General features: G+C 51.5%; 1 protein-coding gene across 1 annotated transcript; it reads right to left on the minus strand.

Moving 5' to 3' along the window:
• Positions 1-5677: 5677 nt before the first annotated feature.
• LOC145339351 (cyclin-dependent kinases regulatory subunit 1-like) lies at positions 5678-12461 on the minus strand. The gene is made up of 3 exons (XM_080183795.1): positions 12380-12461; positions 10219-10346; positions 5678-8656 (listed from the first exon to the last, which is right to left on the minus strand). Exons 1-3 carry the CDS (start codon positions 12436-12438, stop codon positions 8598-8600), a joined length of 246 nt encoding a protein of 81 aa, XP_080039921.1. The 5' UTR covers positions 12439-12461; the 3' UTR covers positions 5678-8597.
• Positions 12462-15380: the final 2919 nt, after the last annotated feature.

Consider the following 15380-nt stretch of genomic DNA (forward strand, 5'->3'; position numbering starts at 1 on the left):
GTGGGCAATTGGGACTAGCTTAGGGGTTTAAAAAAAAAAGGGCAGCATGGGCAAGTTGGGCCGAAGGGCCTGTTTCCATGCTGTAAACCTCTATGACTGTCTAATTCCCTCTTGAAATCACACAACACTTTGGCCTCAACTACTTTCTGTGGGAGTGAATTCCACACATTCCCCACCCTCTGGGTGAAGAAATTTCCCCTCACCTCAGTCCCTAAAAGGTTTACCCCTTATCCTCAAACTCTGACCCCCCCTTGTTCTGGACTACCCCCACCATCGGGAACATTCTTTCTGAATCTAACCCTGTTAGAATTTTATAAGTTTCTATCAGATCCCCTCTCCCTCTTCTAAACTCCAGTGAATATAATCCTAACCCACTCAGTCTCTCCTCATATGACAGACCTGCCATCCCAGGAATCAGCCTGGTAAACCCTCGCTGCGCTCCCTCTATAGCAAGGAGACCAAAACTTTTTGTTGTATCACAGCTCGGTCTGGGCTCCTGCTCTGCCCAAGACCACAAGGAACTACAAAAGGGTGGTGAATGTAGCCCAATCCATCACACAAACTGGCCTCCCATCCATTGACTCCGTCTACACTTCCCGCTGCCTCGGGGGAAAAGCAGCCGGCATAATCAAGGACCCCCCCCCCACACACCCCGGACAGTCTCTCTTCCACCTTCTTCCATCAGGAAAAAGATACAAAAGTCTGAGGTCCCGTACCGACCGACTCAAGAACAGCTTCTTCCCTGCTGCTGTCAGACTTTTGAAAGGACCTACCTCGCATTAAGTTGATCTTTCTCTACACCCTCACCGTGACTGTTACACTACATTCTGCACCCTCTCCTTTCCTTCTCTATGAATAGTATGCTTTTCATAACACGCAAGAAACAGTACTTTTCACTGTATCCCAATACATGTGACAATAATAAATGAAATCAAGACCGCGCACAATACTCCAGGCGTGGCCTCACCAACGCCCTGTACAATTGCAGCAAAACATCCCTATCCCTAAACTCAAACCCTCTCGCTATGAACATACCATCTGCCTTCTTTACTGCCTGCTGTACCTGCACGCTTACTTTCAGCGACTGATGCTCGAGGACTCCAAGGTCTCACTGAGTATCCGCCTCTCTCAATTTACACCCATTCCTGTAATAATCTGTCTTCCTGTTATTGCTACCAAAGTGGATACACATTGATCCACATTATACTGCACCTGCCTCGCAGATGCCCACTCTCTCAGCCTGTCCAAATCACACTGCAGCATCTCTGTATCCTCCTCACAGCTCACCCTCCCACCTGCAGCCTCGAGGAGTCTGTGCGGCACGTATTTAGTCTTTGGGGAAACCTGAGGCTTCATTTTCGATTCCACTTAAACCTCCAGGCTACGGGGAGGGGAGGGAGAGCCACCTCTGCAGCCTACAACCCGAGCCCGAGGGAGCCTGCGCAGCGGTGAGTCGCGTGTGCAGCCCTCCCTCCGCGCCGACCTCCCACAGTGCGGCGCTCCCTCGGCACCGACCCTCCCACAGTGCGGCGCTCCCTCGGCACCGACCCTCCCACAGTGCGGCGCTCCCTCGGCACCGACCCTCCCTCAGCGCAGCGCTCCCTCGGCACCGACCCTCCCTCAGCGCGGCGCTCCCTCGGCACCGACCCTCCCTCAGTGCGGCGCTCCCTCGGCACCGACCCTCCCTCAGTGCGGCGCTCCCTCAGTGCTGACCCTCCCATAGTGCGGCGCTCCCTCGGCACCGACCCTCCCTCAGTGCTGACCGTCCCACAGTGCGGCACTCCCTCAGTGCTGACCCTCCCACAGTGTGACGCTCCCTCAGTGCTGACCCTCCCACAGTGTGTTGTTCCCTCAGTGCTGACCCTCCCACAGTGCGGCGCTCCCTCGGCACCGACCCTCCCTCAGTGCGGCGCTCCCTCGGCACTGACCCTCCCACAGTGCGGCGCTCCCTCGGCACCGACCCTCCCACAGTGCGGCACTCCCTCAGTGCTGACCCTCCCACAGTGCGGCGCTCCCTCAGTGCGGCGCTCCCTCAGTGCTGACCCTCCCATAGTGCGGCGCTCCCTCGGCACCGACCCTCCCTCAGTGCGGCGCTCCCTCGGCACTGACCCTCCCATAGTGCGGCGCTCCCTCGGCACCGACCCTCCCTCAGTGCGGCGCTCCCTCAGTGCTGACCGTCCCACAGTGCGGCGCTCCCTCAGTGCTGACCCTCCCACAGTGTGTTGCTCCCTCAGTGCTGACCCTCCCACAGTGTGTTGCTCCCTCAGTGCTGACCCTCCCACAGTGTGTTGCTCCCTCAGTGCTGACCCTCCCACACTGCGACGCTCCCTCATTGCTGACCCTCCCACAGTGCGGCGCTCCCTCAGTACTGACCCTCCCACAGTGCGGCACTCCCTCAGTGCTGACCCTCCCACAGTGCGGCACTCCCTCAGTGCTGACCCTCCCACAGTGCGACGCTCCCTCAGTGCTGACCCTCCCACAGTGCGGCGCTCCCTCAGTACTGACCCTCCCACAGTGCGGCACTCCCTCAGTGCTGACCCTCCCACAGTGCGGCACTCCCTCAGTGCTGACCCTCCCACAGTGCGGCGCTCCCTCGGCACCGACCCTCCCACAGTGCAGCGTTCCCTCAGCACCGACCCTCCCACAGTGCGGCGCTCCCTCAGTGCTGACCCTCCCACAGTGCGGCGCTCCCTCAGTGCTGACCCTGGGATTTGGAACTGCACCCAGGACCTGTACATAAATTCAATGTGGACACAATTAAATCCCAATTAATATTGGACACTAATATTATAATTGAATGAATTTTTCATTTAGAAATGGAAATGGTGAATTCAAGTTAGGTTTTCAGGTTGGAATGAATGTTTAAAAGAGGTTAAATGGAGGTTTATAATGATTAAATGTGAACAATAAGGCTGATGTTGCTTTAACTTGCTTCCCCTTTACCTGTCCAAAGCTCAGCTCAACTCACCTGGAGCACCGCTTCGTCAATCTAACCTGCTGCCGGCAGGCCCCGCCCCCTCCATTGCTATTGGCCGAGCCACCAGCCCACTTCCGCTCTCCCCTGCCTCCCATTGGTCTGACGTCACCACGCCGGCCGACGTCAACCTAGGTTGCAGCAGCCGGCAGGCGCCACCGCGAGAATGGGTCCGTGTGGAGCGCTGTGACCTCCAATACCTCGTTCCGGGCCCCTATCCCACCCATTCCTGATGTGGTCTCAATGGCATTTAGTTTGAAATTTTACTCATTAGTGTCACAAGTCAGGCTGACATTAACACTGCAGTGAAGTTACTGTGAAAATCTTCTAAGTTGCCACACTCCTGCTCTGGTACACTCAGGGAGGATTTAGCACAGCCATTCCACAGAGGATGGCACAGTGGGTTAGCACTGCTGCCTCACAGCGCCAGAGACCCAGGTTCGATTCCTGGCTTGGGTCGCTGTCTGTGTGGAGTCTGCACATTCTCCCCGTGTCTGCGTGGATTTCCTCCAGGTGCTCCAGTTTCCTCCCACAGTCTGAAAGATGTGCAGGTTAGGAGGATTGGCTCTGCTAAAGTGTCCCTTAGTGTCCAAAGATGTGCAGGTTAGGGGGATTGGCCATGCTAAATTGCCCCTTAGTGTCCAAAGATGTGCAGGTTAGGTGAATTGGCTATGCTAAATTGTCCCTTAGTGTCCAAAGTTGTGCAGGTTAGGTGGATTGGCCATGCTAAATTGTCCCTTAGTGTCCAAAGTTGTGCAGGTTAGGTGGATTGGCCATGCTAAATTGCCCCTTAATGTCAGGGTGATTCGTGTGGTAAATATGTGGGGCTACAGGGATAGAGCCTGGGTGGATTTGTTGTTGGTGCAGGCCTGATGGGCCAAATGGCCACCTTCTACACTGTCGGGTGTCTGATTCTATGAGAGTCTCTGGCTAGGCCCAGGACTTATCACCCATCCCTGATTACGCCTTCAGAAGGTAGTCACAGAGCACTACTGCAATGGAAACAGGCCCTTCGGCCCAACTGGTCTATGCCAACCGTGGTGCTTTCCCAGCTAGTCTCAAATGCCCACATTTGCCCCATATCCTTCTAATCCTTTCCCATCCATGTACTTATCCAAATACTTTTTTAAATGTTGCTGTTGAACCTGATTCAACAACTTTCTCTGACAGCTCATCCCATACAGGCACCACCCTCTGCGTGAACAAGTTGCCCCTCAGGTCCCTTTTAAAGGTTTTCCCTTAAACCCCTTTTCAATTCCCCTTCCCTGGGAAAAAGATTATGTGTTCATCCCATCCATGCCCCTCCTGTTTTTACAAACCTGGTGAAGTGCCTTCTTGAGCCCCGTGTAGGGTAGGTACACCGACTGTGCTGTTTGGGAGGGAGTTCCGGGATTTTGACCCAGCGAAAGTGATGGAATGGCCAATGTGTTTCCAAGTGAGCCTAAGGTTAGTGTTGGATAGGTTGTTGGTGGAGATTCTGAGAGACAGGACAAACCAGCATTTGCAAAGGCAAAGGACCGATTAGGGATAGTCATCACGGCTTTGTGCGAGGGTAATCTTACCTTACAAGAATCTTTGAAAGGGTGAACAACAAAATAGATGACGGCAGTGCAGCAGATGTTGTCCACATGGACTTTAGCAAGGCCTTTGACAAGAAATTACATGGTAGACTGGTCAGTAAGATCACATGGAATCCTGGATGAACAGCCAATTGGATTTACAGCAGGTTAGCTCTGCTGCCTCACAGCGCCAGGGACCCGGGTTCGATTCCTGGCTCGGGTCACTGTCTGTGTGGGTTTCCTCCGGTTTCCCCCCACAATCTGAAAGATGTGCTGGTTAGAGTGGATTGGCTGTGCTAAATTCTCCCTCAGTGTAACCCGAACAGGTGCCGGAGTGTGGCGACTAGGGGATTTTCACAGTAACTTCACTGCAGTGTTAATGTAAGCCTGACTTGTGACACTAAGGGGACAATTTAGCATGGCCAATCCACCTAACCTGCACATCTTTGGACTGTGGGAGGAAACTCACAGACACGAGAATGTGCAAATTCCACAGACAGTGACCCAAGCAGGGGATTGATCCCAGGTCCCTGATGCTGTGACGCAGCAGTGCTAACCATCGTGCCGCCCTAATTTGGACACTAAGGGACAATTTAGCATGGGCAATCCACCCTAACCTACACATCTTTGGACACTAAGGGGTGGATTGGCCATGAGTCAGCTGCTCACTTGGAGATGGGTGAAGATTCAATGGGCAGAATGGTCTCCTCTTCACTGTGGGGGATTCTACCGCCACCTTCCTGAGGGACAATTAAGACTGGCAATACTGTGGCCTGGCCAACGATGCCCACATCCCATGAACGAACGTTAAAAAAACAGTTGCAAGTAGTGACACTGATTAGAAATTTATTAAAAACACAGATACAAGATAGATAGCAATAAACCTTTATCGAAAGCTCAGGAGACATTAAAACTCAGAAACATCCGGCACAGGAGGAGTCCGGTACGACACAGTCCCCCTCCCCGGCGTTCAGGAGCAAGCAGGGGAGCGGGTGAAGTTTCAAATTCACCCCGAAATACCCTCCCCGGGCACAGGGTTAAAAATCGAGCCCCTCACCCCCCCCCCTCAACGCGAGAGACCCGACATCGGATCAGTGTCTCTGGTCCAGACTGATGGGACACGGGGTGGCGGGGGGTGGGCAGCTGGATACAGGCACACACAATCACTGTGTGCGCGCGATCAGTAATTTACCAGGTAGGATATGGCTTCAGGTACGTGAATAGCAGCGTGACGGGAAATGACGATGAATGAGTTTTAGAGTTGCCACTTTGTCCCCCCACCCCCAAAAGGACAGCTGCAGAAAGGTCTTGTGAAACATTACTCTAGTTTCTGACATGTGGGTGTCGGTGAAAGGTAAATGCTTCTGTTTTTTCGAGATTTAGTGGAGTACAGCAGCCCGGTTCGAGTGAGAGTCCCGATTGTCACTCTACTTAATTCCACCCCCCTCCCTCACAGGATAGGGTGTCCTGTCTGGGCCAACGGGCAGACGAGGGAAGAGGTCAAACCCCAAATGTGAGGTTCACAAGAATGATTCCTGGAAGGAAGAGCTTGTCGGATGAGGAACGGGTTGAGGACTCTGGGTCTGTACTCGTTGGAGTTTAGAAGGATGGGGGCGGAGGATCTTATTGAAACTTACAGGATACTGCGAGGCCCTGGATAGAGTGGACGTGGAGAGGATGTTTCCACTAGTAGGAAAAACTAGAACCAGAGGGGGCACAACCTCAGGCTAAAGGGACGATCCTTTAAAACAGAAATGAGTAGGAATTTCTTCAGCCAGAGAGTGGGGAATCTGTGGAACTCTTTGCCGCAGAGGAGGCCGGGTCAGCGAGTGTGTTTAAGACAGAGATAGATAGGTTCCTGATTAATAAGGGGATCAGGGGTTATGGGGGAATAACCCCTGAGGGGTGACCTTATAGAGGTCTATAAAATAATGAGGGGCACAGATCAGCTAGATAGTCAATATCTTTTCCCAAAGGTAGGGGAGTCTAAAACTAGAGGGCGTAGGTTTAAGGTGAGAGGGGAGAGGGTCCAGAGGGGCAATTTTTTCACACAGAGGGTGGTGAGTGTCTGGAACAAGCTGCCAGAGTCAGTAGTAGAGGCGGGTACAATTTTATCTTTTAAAAAGCATTTAGACAGTTACATGGGTAAGATGGGTATAGAGGGATATGGGCCAAATGTGGGACTAGCTTAGGGGTTTAAAAAAAGGGGCCAGCTTGGACACGTTGGGCCGAAGGGTCTGTTTCCATGCTGTAAACCTCTCTGACTCTATGAAATGCAGACCGTTCAGGAGGAGACGCGGGGGAGGATAAGGGGTAAACCTTTTAGGACTGAGAGGGGAAATTTCTTCACCCAGAGGGTGGGGAATGTGTGGAATTCACTCCCACAGGAAGGAGTTGAGGCCAAAACGTTGTGTGACTTGGAGAAGGAATTAGATATCACTCTGGGGGCTAAAGGGATCGAGGGATATGGGGGGGAAGGGGGGGGATCAGGATATTGAATTTGACGATCAGAATGAATGGTGGAGCAGACTCAGAAGGACCGAATGGCCTCCTCTTGCTTCTAGTTTCTTCTAGGACACCAGGAAGCACTTCCTAACAGGAGGGTGGATCTCGGTCCAATCCGAGAGGGATAGATTTCTACAATAAAGGCAAGATGCTGCAGATGCTGGAATCTGAAACACAAACAGAAAATGCTGGGAAAATCTCAGCAGCTCCGTGGAAAGGGAGCAGAATGTTGGTTCTGTCAGACCTGCTGAGTTTTTCCAGCACCTTCTGGAGTGATTTCTGTTGGGTTGAGAGTTGGGGAGGTGGGGGATTTGACAAAATAGTACATTTTCACAGCTCATTCCCCCACTGAGATTAAGGGGCAATTAATTTAGCATGGCCAATCACCCTAACCCGCACATCTTTGGAGCGTGGGAGGAAACTGGAGCACTTCGAGGAAACCCACACAGACACGGGGAGAATGTGCAGACTCCACACAGGCAGTGACCCGAGCCAGGAATCGAACTCGGTTCCCTGGTGCTGTAAGACAGCAGTGCTAACTCAGTGTGCTGCCCTTGTTACGCCAATTGAATTTGGGGGTGGGGGGTGCGTTGAGTTGGGTTGTTTAACCGAATCCGTTAATCACATTTTGGCTCAGATTTTCTTTAAGGTTTCTGACCCAGTTTGTCTGCGTTTGACGCTACGGTTGGGGGGTGTGTGTGTGTGCTACTCTTTCCAATGGTCCTCTGTTTGCTTAATTGGTTCGACCTGAAAAAGAGTGGAAATGGTCGCAGCATTGGGTGTGTGTGCGCTAGCGTACGCGCATGTGCAATGGGTAGGAGGGGGGAGAAATGGCCAGAGAATATTGTTTTGCTGAGGTGTTATAAGAATAACCTGTCTGAAGGTCAAAGACTAGCTTCAGCCTCACTCCGTTGCTGCCCGGGATTTAGCATTGAGGAGTGCAGAAACCTCAGCGAGCGACCCCCACTCATTGCGGGCAAGGTGGACGAAGGCGGGAGACCTTGCCGGGGGAGTGTTGTGGCCATCCTGCCGGGCGCTGGACCGTTGTGCCCCGCGGGTACGTGTCGATGAGGCACGACCACCAACGTTCCGCACGCTCGCTGTGTGCCTGGACAGGACTGGAGTGAGCCCGAGGTGGCACAGCAAAGGCGGCAGGTAACTGGTCATTGCTCCCCGAGCAGGAATTCCCCGGAACTCCTTGCCGCGAGCATCCATCGGACTGCGATGAAGGCAGGAATTCCTGGAGCTCACGCAAGAGTCTTTCACACGTGTCGGTGTGTCCGGCGGGAAGGCGAGGGAAGGAGATGAATCGGTGCTGGATCCAGGAGCAGCGAGGAAGCTGTACAATCCGGATAATTCTTCTTTTTCCTTTCTCCCCAAGAAGTCTTCGAACAGTGCGGTGAAATCGGGAAAGGAAAGGTGGACTTGGGCAGGGAGCCACGTCGATAATCCCAGCTCCCCTGGGAAAGCTCCCCAAGTGTCAGAGAGAGCTGGGAGCCGCGGCAGAGACAAAGGAGCGATGTGTTGGGAGGGGGCTGTCGGTGGCCAGTCCCGCGCGGTCAGATCCCTTCGAGTTCTTTCTTGGGAAGCGGTCTCCTGAACAATAAGATGTGAGGCTCTGAGGAAGAAAGTGAAGGGGGGGAAAGGATTAATGGATTTTGTACCGAGAATATGTCACAAACGTAACCCTTCCTCATGACCGATCTCCTTTAGCTTATACTGCTCCTGGCATTAATATTTTACTTGTTCATGTCTTACATGCTTTAACTCTCATTTTTATAAAGATAGATCGTTTAATGCGGCTGTTATTTTGTAGACTTTGCAAACCTTACCTATCTGTGTTAGTTGGACATTGTTACACAGATGGTAGTTTACGGTACCGGCGTTTGACAGCTGCTGATGGCAGATCGCGATACCAGCTTTTAACAGGAAGAGTCCTGCTGGGACAGCCGCGATCGTACAAGTAACTTCAAAGGAGGGATGCCGGTACTGCTGCAGAAGGGGTTTCCTGTGTCCTGACTGCAGGACTGTAATTCCTGACTAAATCTGGAGCTGTATCAGACCAAGGAAGGAAATCCTGGAGTTCTGGCCGGAATGGGAAACTTGTGTCGTGATTGCCCACTTGTGTTTGTGTTCTATGAGAAGTCTGGTAGTCCGTTGTGAGGAACCAGTTTCTCCCAAAGCTCTGGAATAAACGCCAGCGTTTTGAAATAAAAGCTACTGTACTTTAACTCACTAACAATCTCAGAGGTATTATTTTACCTACAACAAAACAGGTCAGCTCAGTGACAACCACCTTTCGACAGCAATTTTCGTGAAGTGCAGGGTCCCACGGTGCATCAAGGGGACAATATCGAATGCACCGAGAATTATTAGGAACAGGTAACCAAACACTCGGTCAAAGAGGTCAGTTTTAAGGAGCGGCACGCAAAGGGACAGCAACACACCGAGCTGTGTCATAATCGGTTTGAAAATTGGAACCTTCACGAGGCACTGCCGTTCCGACTACAAAAGGCTTCGTAGAATCCATGCACTTGAGGCAAGCGGGACGTCAGGGTGTGACTTAGCTCTTCACAGAATCCCCATAGTAGAGAAAGAGACCATTTGGCCCATCGCGTCTGCCCCAGCAACAATTCCACCCAGGCCCTATCCCTGTAACCCCACGTTTTTACCCTGCTAATCCCTCCAAGTGGACGTGGAGAGAATGTTTCCACTAGTAGGATAAACTAGAACCAGAGGGCACAACCTCAGGCTAATGGGACAATCCTTTAAAACAGAGATGAGGGGAAATTTTCACACACACACAAACACCCCTCCCAACCCCACGGGCCCCTGAACCATACAGATAGGGAGAGAGACTACACCCCAGATCTCAGACACTAAGGGGCAATTTAGCATGGCCAATCCACCTAATCTGCACATCTTTGGACACTAAGGGACAATTTAGCACGGCCAATCCACCCTAACCTGCACATCTTTCGGACTGTGGGAGGAAACCCACACAGAGACGGGGAGAACATGCAAACTCCAGACAGACAGTGGCCTGAGGTTAAAATCGAACGCGGGTTCCTGGTGCTGGGAGGCAGCAGTGCTAACCCACTGTGCTGCCCAGACCTCCTGCGAGGAGATGGATCCCTCACTGCTGGCTGCTGCTTTGAAGGGTGAAGCACACGGCCTTACCTGGCTCGTGAATCATGTAGTGAATCCACCCTGGGCTCTGCTGGACTCCCAGGTTCCTCCACTCAGTCTCGGACATGAGGTGCGTCTTGGGGACCATCTTGGCGATCTTCTTGGGCAGCATGACGTGGCTGTGGGTTTTGGGGGGGGGGGGGGGTAGAAAGAGGGGAAACAGAGGAGAAAGGAAAAAGGCTGAGTCGTGGCATTCAACAGCAGAGCAAGGAAAGCTTGTCAGGCTGGAAATCTGACTGTCACTGTCACTCCTCCCACCCACACAGCCAAGACCGGGAGAGGGGTTTAGATCTGAACACTTGGTGACCTGCTCACATTTCTCTCTCTTGCCCCCAAGCTCCTGTCTCCACGGATTCTGTGACTCTGATTCACACACGTTTTCCATGCATCCCTACAGTGCAGGAGGAGGCCATTCGGTCCATCAAGCCTGTGCCAACTCTCTGACAGAGCATCTTACCCAGGTACTGCCCTCCCTGTACCCATTTCCCATGGCACATCTTTACACACTAAAGGACAACTTAGCACGGCCAATCCACCTAACCTGCACATCTTTGGACACTAAGGGCAATCCACCTAACCTGCACATTCCTTGACTTGATATTACAACCCCCTCACTGCAAGAGTTAGCCAAGATTTGCGCTTTGTAAATGGTGGACGGGCTTTGGAGGAGTCAGGAGGTGAGTTACTCTCCGCAGGATTCCCAGCCTCTGACCTGCTCTGGTAGCCACAGTATTTATATGGCTGGGTCCAGCTCAGTTTCTGGTCAATGGTAACCCCCAGGATGTTGATAGTGGGAGGGGGGGGGGTATTCAGTGATGGTCAATGGTAACTCCCACTCCCCCCTCGCTCCCCTGTTACCGGTACTTGAACTCCTGGTCCCGGTACTGTTCTCAGGCTGGGTACAGTATATACACACACAGGGTTATACCCCTCTCCCCGGGCTGTATAACCCCTCTATTACTGGTATTCGATCTCCCCATCCTGGTACTGCTCCCGGGCTGGGTATATATCCCCCGTGCTGTATTATACCCCCTCCCCGGGTTGGTTTACCCCTCAGTTACCGATACTTGAACTCACCGTCCCGGTAACACTCTGAACAGTAAATTTCAGGCTGGGTTACAGTATATACCCACCCCGAGCTGGTTTACCTCAGTATTATACCCCTATTACCGATACTCGAACTCCCCATCCCGGTACCGCTCTGAATAGTAAATTTCAGGCTGGGATACAGTGTATACACACCCTGGGCTCTGTGACCCTCTCCCCGGGCTGGGTTACCCCCTCTCCCTGGGCTCTGTGACCCTCCCTGGGCTGGTTTACCTCAGTATTACCGATACTCGAACTCGCCATCCCAGTACCGCTCTGAATAGTAAATTTCAGGCTGGGATACAGTATATACACACCCCGGGCTGGGTTATACCCCCTCTCCCTGGGCGGGTTTACCCCGGTATTATACCCCTATTACCGGTACTCGAACTCCCCGTCCCGGTACCGCTCTGAATAGTAAATTTCAGGCTGGGATACAGTGTGTGATATATATATACATATATATATACACACCCCCGGGCTGGTTTACCCCGGTATTATACCCCTATTACCGATACTCGAACTCCCCATCCCAGTACCGCTCTGAATAGTAAATTTCAGGCTGGGATACAGTATATACACACCCCGGGCTGGGTTATACCCCCTCTCCCCGGGCGGGTTTACCCCGGTATTACCGGTACTCGAACTCCCCATCCCGGTACCGCTCTGAATAGTAAATTTCAGGCTGGGATACAGTGTGTGATATGGGTTACCCCCTCTCCCCGGGCTGTGTGACCCTCTCCCCGGGTATTTCCCCTCAGTATTACCGATACTCGAACTCCCCGTCCCGGTACCGCTCTGAATAGTAAATTTCAGGCTGGGTATATACCCCGGGCTGGGTTACCCCCTCTCCCCGGGCTGTGTGACCCTCTCCCCGGGTATTTCCCCTCAGTATTACCGATACTCGAACTCCCCGTCCCGGTACCGCTCTGAATAGTAAATTTCAGGCTGGGATACAGTATATACACACCCCGGGCTGGGTTATACCCCCTCTCCCCGGGCTGGGTTATACCCCCTCTCCCCGGGCTGTGTGACCCTCTCCCCGGGTATTTCCCCTCAGTATTACCGATACTCGAACTCCCCGTCCCGGTACCGCTCTGAATAGTAAATTTCGCTTCTCTCCATCACACCAACCGCCGCAAACCCGCGCGCTGCTCTCCCATTGGCTGGCCCACAGCCCACACCCATTGGCTGCTCACACACCCCGCCCGCTCATTGGCCGCTCAGCACCCTCTCCCATTGGCTGGCCCTCAACCCCGCTCCCATTGGCTGCTCTCTCACCCGGCCCGCCCAATGGCTGGTCCGCAGCCCCGCTCCCATTGGCTGCTCTCACACCCCGCCCGCCCATTGGCCGCTCATCACCCCCCCTCCCATTGGCTGCTGACAGAGCAGCTCGTCCATTGGCTGCTCACATACCCGGCTCCCATTGGCTGCTGGGAAACATCCGCTCCCATTGGCTGCAGGCGCAAGACACAATCCATTCCCATTGGCTGCTGAGACTCGCCCCCCCCCCCCCAGTCGCTCCGGCAGACACAGCCCACCTATTGGCTGCTGATAACTGCCTTCTCCCATTGGCTGTTTAACAGCTCATCCCTCCTCGCTATTGGGTGTCGTGAATCCCGCTCCAATTGGCTGCTGTCCTGCTCACCTCGCTATTGGCTGCTTTTTACACACTGCCTCGCTCTCATTGGCCTGCCTTCCAGCTAGCCTCTTCCCCATTGGTTGGTGTCCCTTCTCCAGCCCCTATTGGCCAGGGACTCTGTATGTGGAGCCTCTCCATTGGTCAGCCTGTTCCCTCCTTGCTCCCATTGGCTCAATGGCTGCTCAGTTGCCTCCAATCTCAGCAACTTTCCCTCAAAAAGTTTCCCGAAATGAACAAACTTTCCCAATTTAAAACCTTTATCTAAACTTTTCCCAAACTTACTACCTTTATCCAAACTTCTTAAAACCTTTATCCAAACTTTTTCCAAACTTAAAATCTTTTCCCAAACTTTATCCAAACTTCTTAAAAACCTTTCTCAAACTTTTCCCAACTCAGAAACTTTTTCCAAACTATTTACAAACTTAAAATCTTTTTCCAAACTTCTCCCAACTTAAAACCTTTATCCAAACTTAAAATCTTTACCTAAATTTTTCTCAAACTTAAAAATCTTTTCCCAAACTTTAAATCTTTTTCAAGCTTTTCCCCAAACTTAAAATCTTTTTCCAAACTTAAAACCTAACTCGAAACTTCTTAAAATCTTTTCACAAACTTAAAACCTCTTCCCAAGTTTTTCCCAAACTTTTCCCAAGCTTTATCTGAACCTTTTTAAAATCTTTATGAAATCATTTTCAGAAACTTTGTTGAGACTTCTTCAGAAAAGTTTCAAAGCTATTTACAATGTTATGAAATCTTTACCAAAACTTTTTTGAATCTTTTTCAACATTTTACAAAACCTTTTGAAAAATTGTCAGAACTGTTCAATTTCTTTTGAACTCTTTTTAAATAAAACTTTTTTCATTTTAATTCAGAAGCTTCCTTTCTGGTTGTATCACAGCTTGGTCTGGTCTCCTGCTCTGCCCAAGACTGCAAGGATCTACAAAAGGTTGTGAATGGAGCCCAGTCCCACGATGCAAACCAGCCTCCCATCCGTTGACTCCGTCTACACTTCCCACTGCCTCGGGGAAAAGCAGCCGGCACAATCAAGGACCACCCCCCACCCACCCACGCATCCCGGACGTTCTCTCTTCCACCTTCTTCCGTCGGGAAAAAGATACAAAAATCTGAGGTCATGTACCGACCGACTCAAGAACAGCTCCTTCCCTGCTGCTGTCAGACTTTTGAATGGACCTACCTTGCATTAAGTTGATCTTTCTCTACACCCTCACTGTGACTGTAACACTACATTCTGCACTCTCTCCTTTCCTTCTCTAAGGACGGTATGCTTTGTCTGTTAAACACTCTTTAAAAAAAGGGTGTACAAAAATCAAACAGGAATCACCCCATGGAATCACACACCCTCCCCGGCATCCTATTCCAACACCAAATTCTGCGCTTAATTAGTCTCTGAGCCAGACTGGAACCATTTAAAGAGATGCTACACGGACAATTTTAAAAAGACGTAATAATTAAGTAAAGTTAATTCTCATGTGAATAATTATTGGCCCAGTTTGGTGCATATTTTTCTGTTGTTTAGCTATTTTTTATATCCTCTCTCCCCTGGGCCAACCCTGTAGTTCTGGTTCCGTTAAACAATCATAGAATCCCTACAGTGCAGAGGGAGGCCATTTGAGCCTGCACTGACAACAATCCCACCCCATCCACATAACCCCAAATATTTATCCTCCGAATCCCATCTGAACTAGGTGCGGGTTAGGTGGATTGGCCATGCTAAATTGCCCCTTAGTGTCCAAAGATGTGCAGGTTAGGTGGATTGACCATGCTAAATTACCCCTTACTGTCCAAAGATGTGCAGGTTAGGTGGATTGGCCATGCTAAATTGTCCCTTAGTGTCCAAAGATGTGCAGGTTAGATGGATTGGCCATGCTAAATTGTCCCCTTAGTGTGCACAGATGTGCGGTTAGGTGGATTGGCTGTGCTAAATTGCCCCTTAGTGTCCAAAGACATGCACATTAGGTGGATTGGCCATGCTAAATTGCCCCTTAGTGTCCAAAGATGTACAGGTTAGGTGGATTGGCCATGCTAAATTGCCCCTTAGTGTCCAAAGATGTGCAGGTTAGGTGGATTGGCCATGGGAAATGTGTGAGGTTAGGGGGATAGGATCTGGGTGGGATGCTCTGTCAGAGAATCAGTGCAGACACGATGGGCCGAATGGCTGCCTTCTGCACTGTAGGGATTCTGTGATTTGGACGGGGGCATCTTGACGAGCCTGGCGGGGAGGGAGCCGCAGATGTTGCGATGGGGCCGTGAGTTTTTGCTCTGGTCAGCGAGACGTGGCGTTATTGAGAGGGTAGGAGGTGTTATAATTAACTAAAATAAATTAGAGGAGAGTTAGAAATAGTGTCCTTGTGCAGTGGGTCATCAGCGTGTAAATATCTGTGCCAAAACACTGCAGAAATAGTCTATA

This window comes from Carcharhinus amblyrhynchos, unplaced genomic scaffold (genome assembly GCF_965287045.1).
Source record: "Carcharhinus amblyrhynchos unplaced genomic scaffold, sCarAmb.v2.hapA scaffold_414, whole genome shotgun sequence".
Lineage (NCBI taxonomy): Eukaryota > Metazoa > Chordata > Chondrichthyes > Carcharhiniformes > Carcharhinidae > Carcharhinus > Carcharhinus amblyrhynchos.